The sequence below is a fragment of the Schistocerca piceifrons genome, chromosome X (assembly GCF_021461385.2).
Source record: "Schistocerca piceifrons isolate TAMUIC-IGC-003096 chromosome X, iqSchPice1.1, whole genome shotgun sequence".
Taxonomy (NCBI): Eukaryota; Metazoa; Arthropoda; class Insecta; order Orthoptera; family Acrididae; genus Schistocerca; species Schistocerca piceifrons.
Window position 1 is genome coordinate 219199591 of NC_060149.1, and position 16922 is coordinate 219216512.

At 44.0% G+C, this 16922-nt stretch overlaps 1 protein-coding gene across 2 annotated transcripts in view; it reads right to left on the bottom strand.

Annotated features, from left to right (window-relative positions):
• LOC124721857 (ribonucleoprotein PTB-binding 1-like) overlaps positions 1-16589 on the bottom strand; it is a 364884-nt gene extending 348295 nt beyond the window's left edge. For both annotated transcript variants that reach the window (XM_047246992.1, XM_047246991.1), the window contains exon 1: positions 16306-16589. In XM_047246992.1, coding sequence (XP_047102948.1) covers positions 16306-16554 — 249 coding nt within the window. In that variant the 5' untranslated portion in view covers positions 16555-16589. The remainder of the gene's footprint in view (positions 1-16305) is intronic.
• Positions 16590-16922: the final 333 nt, after the last annotated feature.

A 16922-nucleotide genomic window follows, 5' to 3' on the forward strand; every position in this document is an offset into this window, starting at 1 on the left:
GCGGTTCCAGACTGAAGCGCCTAGAACCGCTCGGCCACACCGGCCGGCCTGCCTGTAACAGTTATCGATAAACTCGAGTAGAATAGTGGATCTCAGAAGTAACTTCCCATATGATATGGAAGGTGAGTATCATAATCTAAATAACACGGTGGCTTTCGAATAGCATTCATTATAGCTTTTTGTTTTGGTCTCTCAACACGTACACCTTTCGACCAAACAGACCACTTTCATTTATGCACTGTTGTTGCTGCAGTCACTTTTTCTATAAGGACCCCAGCAACTTGCTAAGTTAGTCCACACAAGGTGCTTGATATATGCTGAAACTGAGGTCGATTATTCTTCTACGGCACAACAACTTACGGGCCAATCACGTCATCCCACAGAGGTCTCTGGGCGCATGTTTTCCTACGTGTTTAATACGTAGATATCATTTATGCTAGTCTTATTGAACTATATGTCAAGATGCTGTGGCAAATATGTAGCAACAAGCATGATGTTTTGTCTGATTCAACAATCTTTCGATAAATCTCGTTATAACCTATAGCGTCATATGAAATAAGAAGAAATCAGGCCTATGCATCAAAATGCACGGCACTCAAACACGCTCAGAATAACTGTTCTGGATTGGTCACCAGTACGTAAAGAACGACTCCAAAACTGTTCGCGTTCGTTCACGAGTAATCACAATTTTAAGCACATGGATAAACTAGTGTCAGTTACATTTGCCAACCAGATACTGGAATTTCAGAAAGAAACAACTTCGTCATACAATGAACTATTGAAGACTATTCTCCAGACTCAGATTGCCGTTTCCAGTTTATAATACTTCAATAACTTCACATAACAAAGCATCAACAACCATACTGCGTATTTCTCGTAACAAAGCCACTAACTGAAGAACTGGGTACGAACTGTACAAAGCGTCGGAATTGGTCTGTTTGAAGGAAGATCGTGGGCAACCGAAATCAATAGGGCAAATACATAATCTTTATTGCTCCCAGATTTAATTCTATTACGTCACTACTGGCGCACAATAGTCAGCGGTGAAAGGGATCTGCGTTGTGATGACTTAGAAACGTGAACCTGCCTAGAACATGTTAGCGACCGCAGTTGTGATGAAACCCGCCTACAAACCATCTATAGTTATTCTCTGCAAGCCAACTTACAGTGTGACGGAGTGTACTTCTCACGCCATTATTCCACTCACGAGTGTCCCAGGGAAAAGTGACTTTAGGTAAAGCTCCATACGAGGTCAAATTTCATTCATTTTTTATGGTCATTTCGCGAGGCGTATGTGGGAGAAAGTAATATGTTGCACGTCTCTTTTTGTAACGTACGCTCTCGACATTTCAGCATTAAAACTCTTCGTGGTGCGGAACGGCTCTGTTGTTCAGCCTGCCACCGTAGTTTGTTGCACGTCTCCGTAACCCTCTCACGCCAACTAAATGACCCGTGATGAAACGCGTCGCACTTCTTCCTACCTGATAATGGTCCCACACTGATAAACAATACTCAAGAAACGGTCGACCGAGTGTTTTATAATCCACCATAAGTATAAAACCTTATGAAATCGCCATTCTTATTGAAACTTCCTGGCAGATTAAAACTGTGTGCCGGACCGAGACTCGAACTCGGGACCTTTGCCTTTCGCGGGCAAGTGCTCTACCAATTGAGCTACCCAAGCACGACTCACGCCCCGTCCTCACAGCTTCACTTCTGCCAGTACCTCATCTCCTACCTTCCAAACTTTACACAAGCTCTCCTGCGAACCTTGCCATTCTTACTGACTGACACTTCTCCACTGTCGGATTCACAATCAAGCACTGTACAATTACTGTAGAACGAAATTCGCGTCACAGAAGTACTAATCTGACCAAGAAGAGTTTTAACTTGGAACTAGGAACAAAGAATGTTGAAACATCGCTGTTTAAGAACCAGAAAACCGCTAGTGATAATGTTCACTTGAAACTTCCTTTAGTAGTACCACCTATAGGCGTCGAAGGAGGCCTTCTGGAGTTCCTCTTCCTGGGTGTGATGACGTACTGCCTACCACATAATGTAGTTCCCTACAGAAAATAGACGACAGCAGCTAAGCTCTTACGCTGCTGGTGTATTCGTCCGACACAGTATACCTGCACGCTATTTGAAAAACACAACAAACTTTACGGTACGGTATTGCTACGTTCCTTGTGACATGCATGCATGCCCAAAGGAACAGGAACTGCGCAGATTTCAGTCGTTATGAAATACATTAAATGTATTCCCAGTTGCGAATATGGCCAGTCAGCCGTATAATGGAATGACGACAAGAAAATTTGTGCCAGAGCGGGACTCGAATCCGGATTTCCCGCTAATCTCTAGTGGTCGTCCTACCATCAGGCTACCCGAGCACACACTGCGACCAGACCCATGCTAACATACGTCTACATCCTGCAGTTGTACAGTCATTACGAATATTCCCGTACAGGAGACATTTTATCGAAAGCAATATCGCATTTATTCGCCTGCGACGGGAAAGCGACTTGCGATTAAAATGTCTCCCCTGTACGGGAATATCGATAACGGATGTACTGTGGACGTTGTAGACACATGGTTGGCGACATATCGAACAACAGAGAGAGAGAGCGGGGGGGGGGGGGGGGAGACTTCAGAGTCGAGTCGAACAGAAGTTTCTATTAGATGGCCTGTAAGTGTGTTTGTCTACCGGGCAACTACGACAAAGTAACCTCAGTCCCAACAGAGTTTGTAGGTACACCACAGCGAGCTATGGCCTGCACAAAGCAGTGAGTGCGGCCAAATAGCACTCCACGTACCATGCTGCGAGCTTCTGAAACAGCTCTTTCACAGTGTACCTCGTGCACTGTCACAATCGGAACTACTAATTTTGTGCGCACACTTCATTATCACGAAAAATGGCACGTTCCTCTCCCTGTACCAGTATCCTTGCACCTTCGAAAAATTGGTTTACTGCTGTGTACCATTCAGTACACTTTGAATTGGATACGATTTTGCACTTCATGCTCGTGAAAATTAACACCTAAATCACCCGATCAGGCTTAAACAGAAACCAACAGTGGCTGCTAATTATCAACTCTGAAGAGTTGCTATATTGACCAGTTACGTATTATGCCGGTACTTCCACGACGTTCGAAAGTATACAGTAACGTGAAGAATCTTAACATATCATAACGGTTCCAGCACGATACAGCGGATAACAGGATGCAGATTTGTATATACAGGGTGTTACAAAAAGGTACGGCCAAACTTTCAGGAAACATTCCTCACACACAAATAAATAAAAGATGTTATGTGGACATGTGTCCGGAAACGCTTAATTTCCATGTTAGAGCACATTTTAGTTTCTTCCACCTACGCTCAATGGAGCACATTGTCATGATTTCATACGGGACCCTCTACCCGTGCTGCTAGAACATGTGCCTTTACAAGTACGACACAACATGTGGTTCACGCACGATGGAGCTCCTGCACATTTCAGTCGAAGTGTTCATACGCTTCTCAACAACAGATTCGGTGACCGATGGATTGGTAGAGGCGGACCAATTCCATGGCTTCCACGCTCTGCTTTCATTTATGGGGGCATTTGAAAGCTCTTGTCTACGCAACCCCGGTACCAAATGTAGAGACTCTTCGTGGTCGTATTGTGGACGGCTGTGATACAATAAGCCATTCCCCAGGGCTGCATCAGCGCATCAGGGATTCCATGCGACGGAGGGTGGATGCATGTATCCTCCCTAACGGAGGACATTTTGAACATTTCCTGTAACAAAGTGTTTGAAGTCACGCTGGTACGTTCTGTTACTGTGTGTTTCCATTCCATGATTAATGTGATTTGAAGAGAAGTAATAAAATGAGCTCTAACATGGAAAGTAAGCGTTTCCGGACACATGTCCCCATAACATATTTTCTTTCTTTGTGTGTGAGGAAAGTTTCCTGAAAGTTTGGCCGTACCTTTTTGTAAGACCCTGTGTAGCTTAAATTTGACGTCACCAGTTCGAATTGCACAAGGGTGAAGTCAGTAATCAGCTGTGGTCTTTTCAAGGGAACCATCGCAGCTTTCGCCTTCAGTGGGTTAAAGAAAGCACAGGAAACTTCACATTGGACAGCCACATCGGGATTTGAAACGTGTACCACCCGATGAGTTCACTGTCGTAATCACAGTAACCTCGGCAGATGTCTGTTGCCACGACACAGTTTTTTTTTTATTCCTCGTGTAAACACATCAGAATTTGCGTTCAACTACAGGATGCTAGGGGGTTTCATCCTATCACTTCGCAGCCTTCTATTACCGATAAAAAAAAATCGGTGCAATAAAATAAGAATCGTTACAATGCGGCCGTTGGTCTAGAGGTGACGATAGCTGTTATAAAGGGAGTTCTTGATTTAACTGAAAAGAATAAAAATTCGCCGGAAAAGAGAACGAAAATCAAAAAAACGAAACTCGATACCTTGATGTAATAATATTTACAAATATTGTTGTCGCCTGCGTTACGTGAGACACCCATGTCTGTTATTAAAACGAGTATCGGTAGATGTTACAGACGTGCCCCTGAAAAGAAAAGCAAAAACGTATTACGGGAAAAGAATCGCTATGACTGAGCACGTTTATTAGGGCGGGCCGCACGTGGTAGGAGCTTCACGTGGCTCGTGGCGTTCCGGCTTCCCTTTCTGGCTGTCCGCTGTTACTTTCAGCGAGGAACGTGAGCCGTTACGCCGGTCTCATTTTCTACAGAGGCCTCCGAACTGACCGTCGCGCGGACAGTGAAAACACGAGATTAACGACCACAAAAAGGCGGTGCCCCTGCTCCTCTGATGGAACACTCAGCTTCTGATGGCCTTCCTGAGATACAGAGTCCTGGAGAAGGTACAAAGACGTACTGCGAGCTCGAGTTGTGTAATCAGTATCGAAGTGTTATCTGTACCATGGAAATAGGCTATGACTAACAAATACTGCATATAAAGGTGGGACAAACACACTGCGAACGGATATCGAGTTTATTCGTATTTTCGTCCATCCATAAGGGACGGATCTCCAGGTAACTCACGATTTCTGCACGCTGTCTGTAGATGTAAACTGCTGTTATATATTTTAACTACTTAGTATATTTAGGTGTTTATACCAGTAGTCAGTGTATCAAACTTGATTGCCTTCGTGTACTTTTTGCTCATTTAGCATGTTACTATTTCCGTCTTCACGTTTCTCCTGAGATGACTATTCAGAAAACGGAAGGAAATGAACGAACCTGAAATACTTTCGAAAGTTTTTGACCACGATTATTCAGATATTCCTAATGAGAATAAAAATCCATATTACTATGTGAATGAATGTTTTTATGGTTATGAGGACGATTCCGGTGACATTGACATCATGAGACGTGTGAAGAAGCGTAAGGGGACAGGTTCCCCCCCCCCCCCCAAGTGATACCGGCATTACCGATGATCGTGATTCTGTTCTTGTGAGTGATTCGTTTTGTTGGTTGGGTTGTTTGGGGATGGAGACCAGACAGCGAGGTCATCGGTCTCATCGGATTAGGGAAGGATGGGGAAGGAAGTCGGCCGTGTCCTTTCAAATGAACCATCCCGGCATTTGCCTGGATCGATGTAGGGAAATCACGGAAAACCTAAATCAGGATGGCCGGACGCAGGATTGAACCGTCGTCCTCCCGAATGCGAGTCCAGTGTCTAACCACTGCGCCACCTCGCTCGGTGATTCGTTTTCTCAGAATGTCCTTAACATCGGTTTGCAGGAGAATTCCGGAACGTATTCTGAGTTCGAATATCATACACTTCCTAGAGACCTGAAAGGTTATATCCACGAATCAGCACGGTTTTACAAAACATCGGTAGTGTGAAAATGAGCTTGCACTTTTTTCACGTGATATACTGCGAACTATGAGCGAAGGGCAGACAGACAGATTCCATATTTCTAGATTTCCGAAAAACGTTTGACACCGTACTCCACTGAAGCCTTAACGAATGTACGAGCACACGGAATATGTTCCCAGATGTGTGTCTCGAAGACTTCGTAAGTTACAAAACATTTTCTAGCTGGTGTGATGAATGGCAGCTAGCTCTAAATGTTGACAAATGTAAGTTAATGCGGATGAGCAGGAAAAACAAACCCGTAATATTTGGATACAGTATTAGTAGTGTCATGCCTGACAGAATCACGTCGGTTAAATATCTGGGCGTGACGTTGCAAAGCGACATGAAATAGAACGAGCGTGTGAATGATTGTGATGTTGTTGTTGTGGTCCTCAGTCCCGAGACTTGTTTGATGCAGCTCTCTATGCTACTTTATCCTGTGCAAGCTGCTTCATCTCCCAGTACTTATTGCAACCTACATCCTTCTAAATCTGCTTAGTGTATTCATCTCTTGGTCTCCCTCTACGATTTTTATCCTCCACGCTGCCCTCCAATGCTAAATTTGTGATCCCCTGATGCCTCAGAATATGTCCTACCAAGCGATCCCTTCTTCTAGTCAAGGTGTGCCATAAATTTTTTCGTCTCCTCAATTCTATTCAATACCTCCTCATTAGTTATGTGATCTACCCATCTAATCTTCAGCATTCTTCTGTAGCACCACATTTCGAAAGCTTCTATTCTCTTCTTGTCCAAACTATTTACCGTCCATGTTTCACTTCCATACATGGCTACACTTCATACACAAACTTTCAGAAACGACTTCCTGACAAATCTATACTCGATGTTAACAGATTTCTCTTCTTCAGAAATGCTTTCCTTGCCATTGCCAGTCTACATTTTATATCCTCTCTACTTCGACCATCATCAGTTATTTTGCTCCCCAAATAACAAACTCATTTACTACTTTAAGTGTCTCATTTCCTAATCTAATTCCGTCAGCATGACCCGATCTAATTCGACTACATTCCATTATCCTCGTTTTGCTTTTGTTGATGTTCATCTTATATCCTTTCAAGACATTGTCCATTCCGTTCAACTGCAGGGAAGGCGAATGGTCAACTTTAGTTTATCACGAGAATTTTTGGGAAATGTGCTTCATTTGTAAAGCAGACCGCATATAGAAGGCTTGTGCCACATATTCTTAAGTACTGCTCAAGTGTCTGGGTTCCGCAACAGGTCGTATTAAAGCATGACATCGAAACAAATCAGAAGCGGGCTGCTATATTTGTTACCGGTATGTTCGAATAACACGCAAATGTTGCGGAGATACGTCGGGAACTCAAAGCGGAATCATTGGAGGGGGAAGGTGACGTTCTTTTCGAGATGCAGTACTGAGAAAATTTAGAGAACCGGCATTTGAGGCTGACTGCAGAACGATTCTACTGCCACCAACGTACATGCCTAATGACCACTAACGTAAGAGAAATTATAGCTCATATGGAGGCATATAGAGTGTCATTTTTCCATCGCTCTACCTGCGAGTTAAACAGGAAAGGAAACGAAAAGTAGTGGTAATAGGGTACCCTCCGCCACACACCGCACGGTGGCTTTCGGAGCATAACGGCAACGACACAACAAAGACTAGGCAGGTGTACTCCTGACAGAACAGGCGGCGAAAAATGGCAAACTTTCGTTTAACATCATAATTGTCCGTTTTCTAATAACACCAAGGGGCATATAATCCACTAAACTTAATGCAGATTAAAGACGTCAAGAACTATTTGCATAGAATCGGTGGTCAGCATTACATTACCTTGGCAATACGACTAAAATGTATCGAATGAAGGTAGTAAAACACGGGTTCACGAGAATGTTTTACCTCTCTTCGTGGATATGACCCCTGCATTGCAGATTATAGCGTGGAGTTGAGAACTTTAAGTAGGTCACGAAGTGATAATGGGTTCTTTAGTAGCGTCTTCGCCGTTACACAGGAACATGGAAACCAAGCGTGCAATCGGTGCACAGCGCTTGCGTGCCATCGACTTGTTACTTGAGTCAGCCTCGATGGGCGACGCCGCTTAACTGTGATAACACTCGACCAGAAGGTGGCTGCTTTGAATCCTGGTTGTGACTAATTTTCGTTCGCAAAATTTCGCCATGAAGTAGAGGCGAGCAAGTGGGGATAATTTTTTTTTTTTTTTTTTGACCACACGAATGGGCGCCAAAGGCCTCGATCAAATTCCAAGCCCCTCTGTTGTGAAGGAGTTCGTGGCGCCATTGTTGGCAGCCTATCTACAGAGGACTTACAGATCGGAGGCGCTTTCGATGTGACTTTACGTGGCGGAACCGGATTTGAGCCTCTACTGCTCTTTCTTTTATACTCATTCCCAATCATAGGGAGCTTTATACCACAGGGCACCTCTCAGTGTTACACAAAGCAGAGCTGCACAATTATACAGGGTGATTCGAAAGTCAAGTCCATCAGGCCAAATAGTGTGAATCGGAACTCCAACGGCAATCTTTCAGAAGTGATAATACGGAAAAAAACAAGAAAAAAGTCTAGTAAACACTGTGTCTAAAATTCGTTCCCTGAGAGCTACGAGGACTTCATTTTCAGTGCTGTGAAACATCTCTTCTACTGCAAGCTCTTTGCTTTCCATGTTTTGGGAGAAGGTTGTATGGGTCAAAAAGAGAAAACGTCTAGTAAACAAGAGCTCTAAAGTGCATTCCTTGAGCTGTGAGCGCTTGATCAGCAGATGAGATGTGTTTCACAGTAACGACGATGAAAAAGTGCTCATATAGGTAGCTTGTAAGGTATGGGTTCTAGAGCTCATGTTTACTGGACATTTTTCCTTGTTTTAGTCCATACTATCACCTCTGAAAGTTTGTGGTTGGAGTTCTGATTCACACTATATTTTGTCCTATGTGAGATGACTTATGAATCACCCCGTATAACGGAGATAGGTAACGGAAAACGGGTACATGTCCCAAAAGAGCTGTAATGATCATTTTACATGGCACCACAGGATGGTGAATCTGTGTCTATATTCCTGAAGCTTCTAGCAGGATGTCATTGTTATAAGCAGTACATACCCGATGGTAATTTACTTCCGAAGGGATGTGAAATGAGTGAGAGTGAGTGAGTGAGAGAGAGAGAGAGAGAGATAATTATTTCGGGTGTGAACATAATAAATCTATGGTTTGAGCTCGTTACAGGTAATTTAAAAACTGGGGTAAAATATAAAACTCAATGAAACGTCCAATAGTCTGCTGTAACTGTATTGCATTCTCAGCTGCGCCATCCAGAATAGCATTGCACTACGTACGCTATTTATTGTGCGCACGGGATGCCCGTGATATTTTGCAACGCTTGAGAAATTGCATTTCTTAATTACGCACTTGCATGAATTCCCCAGTATATGAGTCACTGACAAGCGGCATATTCCCTGTCCACTTCTACGACTCTAGTCACATTACGAGTGTGCCGAACAAACATCTTTGTGACTCAAACTTTGGTCGCCTGCTTGCCGGGGCGAGCGTACACAGCAACCACGCAGGCCAGTCACCTCCGTCGAAGAACCGCAAGCGCCGGGAATGAAATGACTCATTCGTCGGGAAACGCGCGACGGACGTTCAACAAGTCTACGATTCACGGCTTTAGAATTGCCGCGCTGGCGGCTGTAATGCTGTCGTACAGTGAATTCCCACGTGATGTTACAACAAAAAATGAAGAACGTGAATAGAAATTCACGCCCTCCCTCCTTGTAGCAGTTTTATACACAGTTTGTGGAAGAGAAAGCTCTCATTTCACACGCTGAGTTCCTCAAAGATATCACACGGCCGTGACAAAGTATCATAAAAAGATCGTAGACCATCTCCGAGGTATACTGGCCATACTCTAACATTTAGAGGGATCGTTTTAGTATCTTATTTCACCATTATGAAGCTTACTCGTAAACGATGTAATTTTTCCTGACCCAAGAAACTATTGAAAAAGAGTTCACGAGTCAGTTCACTGTCATGGAAAATTTCTAACGTGTGAAATTTTTGTGTCACCTGATATATACCACCCCTATAAAAACACAGAAGGTAAGCCGAATCTAAACTGTAAGAATATGTTTATAGACTAGTGTCTTGGTGAGCCACTGCCACATCTACACTTACGATTATTATTTACGGCTTGCTGCAGGCACACGTGCGTACTGGTTCTGCCCATAAACTACAGCACAAATTATCAGTCAGCCCACACCCGGTAGCTTTGAAAATTTTGCTATCAGTATTGGCTTGAATTTATCAGAAGTTACGTGTCAGTGTTTCTAGATTTCATAATGTCTGCACAAAATATGTTTCCGAGGTAGGATTCTTCCTCTAATCTGTATTGAATCATGTCAAACTTCGTGACTTAACACAATGAGACGGAAAGAGAATCCAAAAACCCTGCGAGGTAAAAATGGAAAAGCTGAACAAAGAATGAACTAGCAAAATACTTCGCCGCGAGCCTGTGTAAAACTCCCTGTTGCCTACAAGACTAGTAAAGAACAAACGTAAGTAGAAATACTCAGGGAAAACGAAGTGTTTACAAACAAGGAACATTCAAGGTTGATATTACTATTCTGAGGGCAGGCGTGGTTGTATCCAGTGATGTCAACATCGTTATCGGAGACGGGAGGCTGACGAAAATAAAAAAGATACAGCCTAGCTGGAACGAGAGGATCCAAAGATGGTCGTTCTATGAAAAGACATCCGCTTTCGCCCCCGTCTTCCCTCGTAGAAGAGTTGAAATTCATCAGATTAGTGCTTTACTTTCAACGTCGAAGTAGAATTTCATGTTTACGTTTAAGACGGGCATTCGCTAAACAACTGTACGAGTAGGCTGGGCATCCTTCGGTACACATACTCATACATCAATAGCCACACAATTACCACAGGTGGTATACTGTATGAGATGTTTCCATATTACATACCCTTTCTTTCAAGCAAACAGAACGCTCCAGGCATACTACAATTGATACAACCGCACTACGGTTGAAAGCTGCTGTTGATACTTTTTCCGTGTTTGCAAATCAACTTTGGAGCTTTTGAACCCCGTCTTCTGCAAAACACGACTTATTTCTTATTTTCTATCTACAAAAATGGGTTTCGACACCAATGTGAGCCCGATTTATTTCTGAAGTTGCGTTAATTGTGAAAGTGGATTCTTTTACAGGCCACATTGCATTTATGCATGGGTTTACAGCATGTCATATTATCCGTCTTGTGTATCATTGATGTGTTCTGTAGTTTTGACTAACTACATATACTTTTTTCACATCTTCCACACTTGTCCCTCAGCTGTTATCACACGTTTTCATACACACAACGAGATTTGGGCGTAAAGTTGATGGTCCAGCAAGTGGCTCTTCAATTAGAAATAAACAAGAAACATAGACGGCGGAAGCAGCCCAATTATACGCTATAGCTTGATTGCATTCAAAACTACTTCGCAGCAATGTTTATAACACAGAAACGCGTTGAGAGTCAATGTTCTCTTAACGGTACTACCAAATGAGCGTCCTAGGAGGAATGGACAATATTCGGGGTTATGATTGGAACAATCATTCGAAGCAAAAACGTCTAGTAAATTTGGGCTCTAAACTACTTATCAGAGCTATAAGCATGTTGTTCAGTAGGAGAGATGTGTCTCTCAGTAGCGAAGACGAACAAGTGCTCATCGTTCTTAAGGTATGTTCACTGGATTTCTTGCTTCGAATGATCGTTCCTATCATATGCCTGAATATTGACCATTCTTCTTGGGACACCCTGTGTAAAATTATTACATGTTTAGATTGCGTAGTTACATAGCCTCCCATTTCCAGCAATTTTAAAGCCTTAATTGTACGAAGATATCGTGAAACGTTTCAGCGCGCTTTATATTCTGGAACGCAGGGAGGGAAGACGTTCAGAACCTCGTTCGTTTTTGGTCTACTTGAATAGTAAGTGGAAATCATCATTGTAATAAATTTGCCTTCAAATAATTTCGCAGTTGGTTGTCTAACAGAAGCTGAATTCTTCCCTCGCCGCCAACGCACAGCTCGCATACGAGAACAACGGTATTTCCCGAAGCCCCCGCGCCTCCATGGCCGTTAGCGCGTCTGCCGGCTGCAGCGAGCCAATTCCAAGTGAAAGTAGCGCACAGCGTCTAATTTTACGTCTGCATTCTTGCATGCAACAACCAATCGAACCAAAAAGCATAATAAATTTGGCCGTCTCTTTCATTTTCCATACAGTATTACGAAACAGCCGGAAATTTGCTAGTCATAATTCCTTATTTCAGTATTGGGGCCGCTGGAATCGCTTTTGCCGGATACAGATTCACATGTTGTTCCCCTGCCATTACAGGGGTAATCGCTGCACTGTACAGTCCGCTTCAGAAGTAAACAATACGACAAAAAAATTTCGTGGTTTTCAGTTTACGACACTGTTTCCCGAAACATTTTAACATACCAGTTTGAACAATTATTTCGCAGATGTTACTTGATACATTACAAGAATTGCTAATAAGACTTTTTAGATGACTTAGCACGAATACTTCTCACGAAAATAACGTACGCATTATCGAACAAGTCTGCTACACGGACAGACGCATTTTCCGCTTCACTGTAGTAACGGTCACTGAATGACTTTGGTGTTGACTCTATACAACCTACAGAATCTAAACTCGAGCTGTATGGAAAATCAAAAAGAACTCTCGTTCTCTCTATCACTTGAGTTAGCTAACATACGAGTCCAAAGAGCTTCATGAAATATCACAGGGGCAGATCGAGAAAGTGACTGCTACATTCACAAAAGCTGCGCTTTTACTGAAAATGCGACTATTTCAGAGCTTGAAACATGCGTTTACTGGGGCGCGCGAAGAGTCCGACAGGCAGTTAAAAATAGTGCCCGATGTTCATGTCCCACAGCAGTCAGCCTCTCGTTTCGTAAAAACAAACTCCTTAAGTACTGAGTTGTACCGCATATAATTCATCTGTAACACACATAATTATGTGGAACAGACCATATAAAGGAAAGTAATATGTGAATCAACGTCGGCATCGATTTACTAACACGCCGCGAACACGATTGGGTATTCAGAATAATTTGTCAATACTACTGATTAGTGACTACTCCGTTGCAGAAAAAGATTGTAAAGAAACTAGTCATGGAATGCTAGTCGCGTAAGGTAGTCTGGGTTTCCAATGAGAGTACTGATAACCTGAAATTCGTTTCTCAACTACCGATTAACTCAATCGCCACTGAACATTTATTGCGTGGCGCATATAAAGGCCAACAGAATATGCAGTGTCGGGACACGCACTTTCCGAGACCGATTAAAAATACGATTCATATTTAACAAAGTGAGTTGCGATTTTCGAGTATGTTTACATATAGTCACACCTCAGATTTATCGTGCTTAAACGCCATAAAATATGCGGTACGGAATTTTCTCCTTGATTGATTTCTATGTGCACAACACTGAACATCATAGGTTGATTTGGAGTTTTCATAGCTATTCGGGTAAAACAACAAATAGGTGTCCTTTCTCCACTAGCCAAAGATCTACATTATAACTGATGATACAGATGAGGAACGGTGAATGACATTACACCAGGTCTTCCATCGGCCACTAAGCTGACAGGGATTAAGTAAATATATTCCTAATGTGTCTCTCACAATGACTATTTTCCATTTTTCGAAACACACTGCACATCGGGCCTGTAACTATCAGCAGTGATTCGATATTCACTGCCCGTTCCTATAGTTGTGATCAAGCAAATTCGTCACACGAACACGCCGAACGGAACGACGGAGCGAGCGAACCCACACCACGTGCATTAACGGCACTTAAGAAACCTCGTCCAAGATGGCTGTGCGCGTGGAGATTCGGCACGCGGCGAAGCAACAGTGTTTAAGCTTGAGCGCTCTCCAAGATACACAGGCCCCGATTCCGTACGGCGGCGTTGGTCGCAGCAAATCACATGGAAGCTGACCTTAGACGAACCAAATACACGAGGTGAGGTGGAGTCGGTTGCTACGTTGCCACATGAACAGCATTGAAATGCGAGCCCCGTACCCACGCTGGGGGCAACCTCTCCGCCAGGGACGCCGCCGCTGCCTGCGCCTTCCATGAGCTTCCCGCACGCCAGTCCTTTCATCACAACTATAACTGCACACCTCTAACTCCGATACACATGGTACTCAACATCTACAAAATGGTTGCTACTAATTATTCATACTAGAAGCTTTTAACATTTCTCCTTAAAACTAAGAAAACCTTACATAGATGCGGATCTGACCGCAGTTTTTACCGCTTCACCAAATTAACGTACTCGGAAAAATTGCTTCCCATATCATACGCCTCCTTACCCCAACAGACTTCGAAAATACAGATCCACTACAGTTGCGCAAAGAAAAGCATATATGTTCAACAGATATAACTTGATGTAGCTTCTAGCCTACAAAACTGGTTGTTAAATTATTTGAAAGAGCTGCAAGGCGGTTATTTTTAGGGTAATGTATCACGTTAAAATGTATGAAATAATTTTTCAGCGACGAATACTGGACATGCCACACACGCAAACGCGAGTTAAAAAGGACTGAAGAAAAGTTGCACTAAGGTTGGACTACATCCGTTTGACAATGTTTGTCAATCTTCCCTTGAAACATCAGGCCGCAACAAAGTAATTATGAAAACTCTGTGTGTCACATTATTGCAGTTTTGTAAATAACGCGTATACTAGACTCTAAACCTTCATAATATTGGTTATTACACATTTACTATTCCTAGTGATTGTTGTACAACATGCTGTTAGCTGTTGGAGCCACAACACATATGTAGGAGTTTCAATTACATTTCTTCCTGTTCAGTTACTGCAGGTATCTTACGCAGCGACAATGCCTAAAGATGATTAAATGTCAGGAAATACGTCGCAAACTATGGAACCTAATGAACGTGTCAGTAGCTTAGTTAATGCAAAAAAAAAGAAAAAACTGACTTGTGAGGGACCGCCCTAAGTAGACAAAATGATGTTTTCCGTTAACCCAAACCTTTTCTGTTACTGATCTTTATTTCCGCACAAGCAAACTTGGATAAACAGAATTTCATACTGCCATTCCACAACGGATAATCGTATTGTTCATGATCTGCTCTGGAACAGATCGTGTTTATTTTTAACAAAATAAAGTTTATTAGAAGCTCTGAGTAAACGTCTTCAAATGGATTAATAGTTACAGAAAATTATCATCCGAAACCCTGACAATATAAATCATAAGAGCGGCTTGTGGGTGTTGTATTGTTGCGCAATAGGAAAAGGTTTCTATCAATGGCAACGTGGCTGGGAATAGAATCCAAACGACCGGCCGTGTGGGAGGGGGTGGGGGTGCAGCTTGGAACAGTGCTCCGCTTCCACGCATCTCCCACGGGGGTCGGTCTAGGACCATGGCGGCCAAGGGCAACAGCATCTCTTTACCGGCTGCAGCTGGCAGTGACCTACCGGCAAAAGCGCCCTTGACGCCACAGCTTTCGCGGCCGGCGAAACGAGTTACGACACGGCTTTACTTGTGTACGATATTCCACTCGGATTCACCAAATTCTTGCAATACCCTGAGTGGTGAGCTTGCAGCAAACACGGGACAACTGCACCATCGTCACATGGCTCGGAAATTGAAGCACTACATTGTAAATTTAACTGCTAAGCACTACGTTATAAAGTTCTTACGCAGGCCTCGTATTTCAGGGACCGTATGCATTCTAGTCTACATGGAACTTATATCTAGAAACATCGGTCGTGTTTACTGAAACAAATCGAGGCCATTTTTGCAAATAAAAACTAAACCCTCTTAATATACTAGAAACCGTTGGCGTTCGACGGCCGTTAAGCAGCACCTCGAAGTCACCGGCGGCAGTAAACAGATCGTGGTGCAACAAACACGATATTTGTCCTCCCGCAAATAAAGATTACACGAAAGCAAACTACAGAGCGATACTGGTTAGTTTGTGTGCAGAGACGCTGAGGACAAGCGCGTCTTTGGCGCAGGGACGCCACTTTCAGTGCCGGTACCAAGCAGGCAAAATTACATGCCAGTCCTACTACCATCTACGGAACGCCTAGACTGTCTCAAGAATCGGTAAACTTATTAACGGAAATGCGAAGAAGTAATATTATTTAAGTAAATCGGAACTAGAACTTAGATAAAAGACATACGGTTCTTTGACATGGCAAACTTCGTTACGAAGCTCCTATGATTTTGCGTGGGAAGAGGGGAGGGGGGAGGGTGGAGTTGATCGACAGATAAACCGGCGTACCCTAAAACCGTTATCTCCAAAGTACTGCACGACGCCGCGCGTGCAAAAGTGTAATTTGGCGCAATGCTCGAGATGCAGCAAGAGTCATGGTAGCTTACCTCCTCGGTTACATCTCGCGGCAGATGTTTTATCAGCAGCTGCCTTCCGCTGTGGAACTTTCGCTTCAGTTCGTTGACTTTCTTTTTAACTTCCATCTCGGGGTCGTCCTCCCAGAAGCCGCAGGTGGAGGCGGCCGCCATGACCTCGGTGGTCCAAAATTTGTGCTGATCATCCTTAAGCAGTGCGCTGTTGAAGCATCCGATGCCCCCCTGCGAAGGGGAGAAGGCCTCGGCGGAGCTGGCAGTCATGTCTCACTCGCGCTGGGCTTGCGCTCTCGCCCGCTGCCGGCTGTCGACTGCCGCCCGAACGCCCCGCGAGGACGCGCGACGCCAGCGCCGGCGCGCGCTCCCATTGGTCGGCGGCCCGTTGCGTCAGCGCGGCGCCAACATCCGAACTCGTAAACTACCATCTCCCTCGGCTGGCTAGCTGGCGGCGGCGGGGGTCACTCAGCCGCGATCGTTTGGCGGTGGACGTTACCCGTTTCAGACCACCTATCCGACGCTGCAGCGCAATTTGTCTTGACACTCGACACTCCGCATGGGAGATGCCGAGAGCGGCGGAATAGGCAGCATCCCTTACGGTCGCTCCCAGCATCCCGTGCGCGGAGTGTCAACTT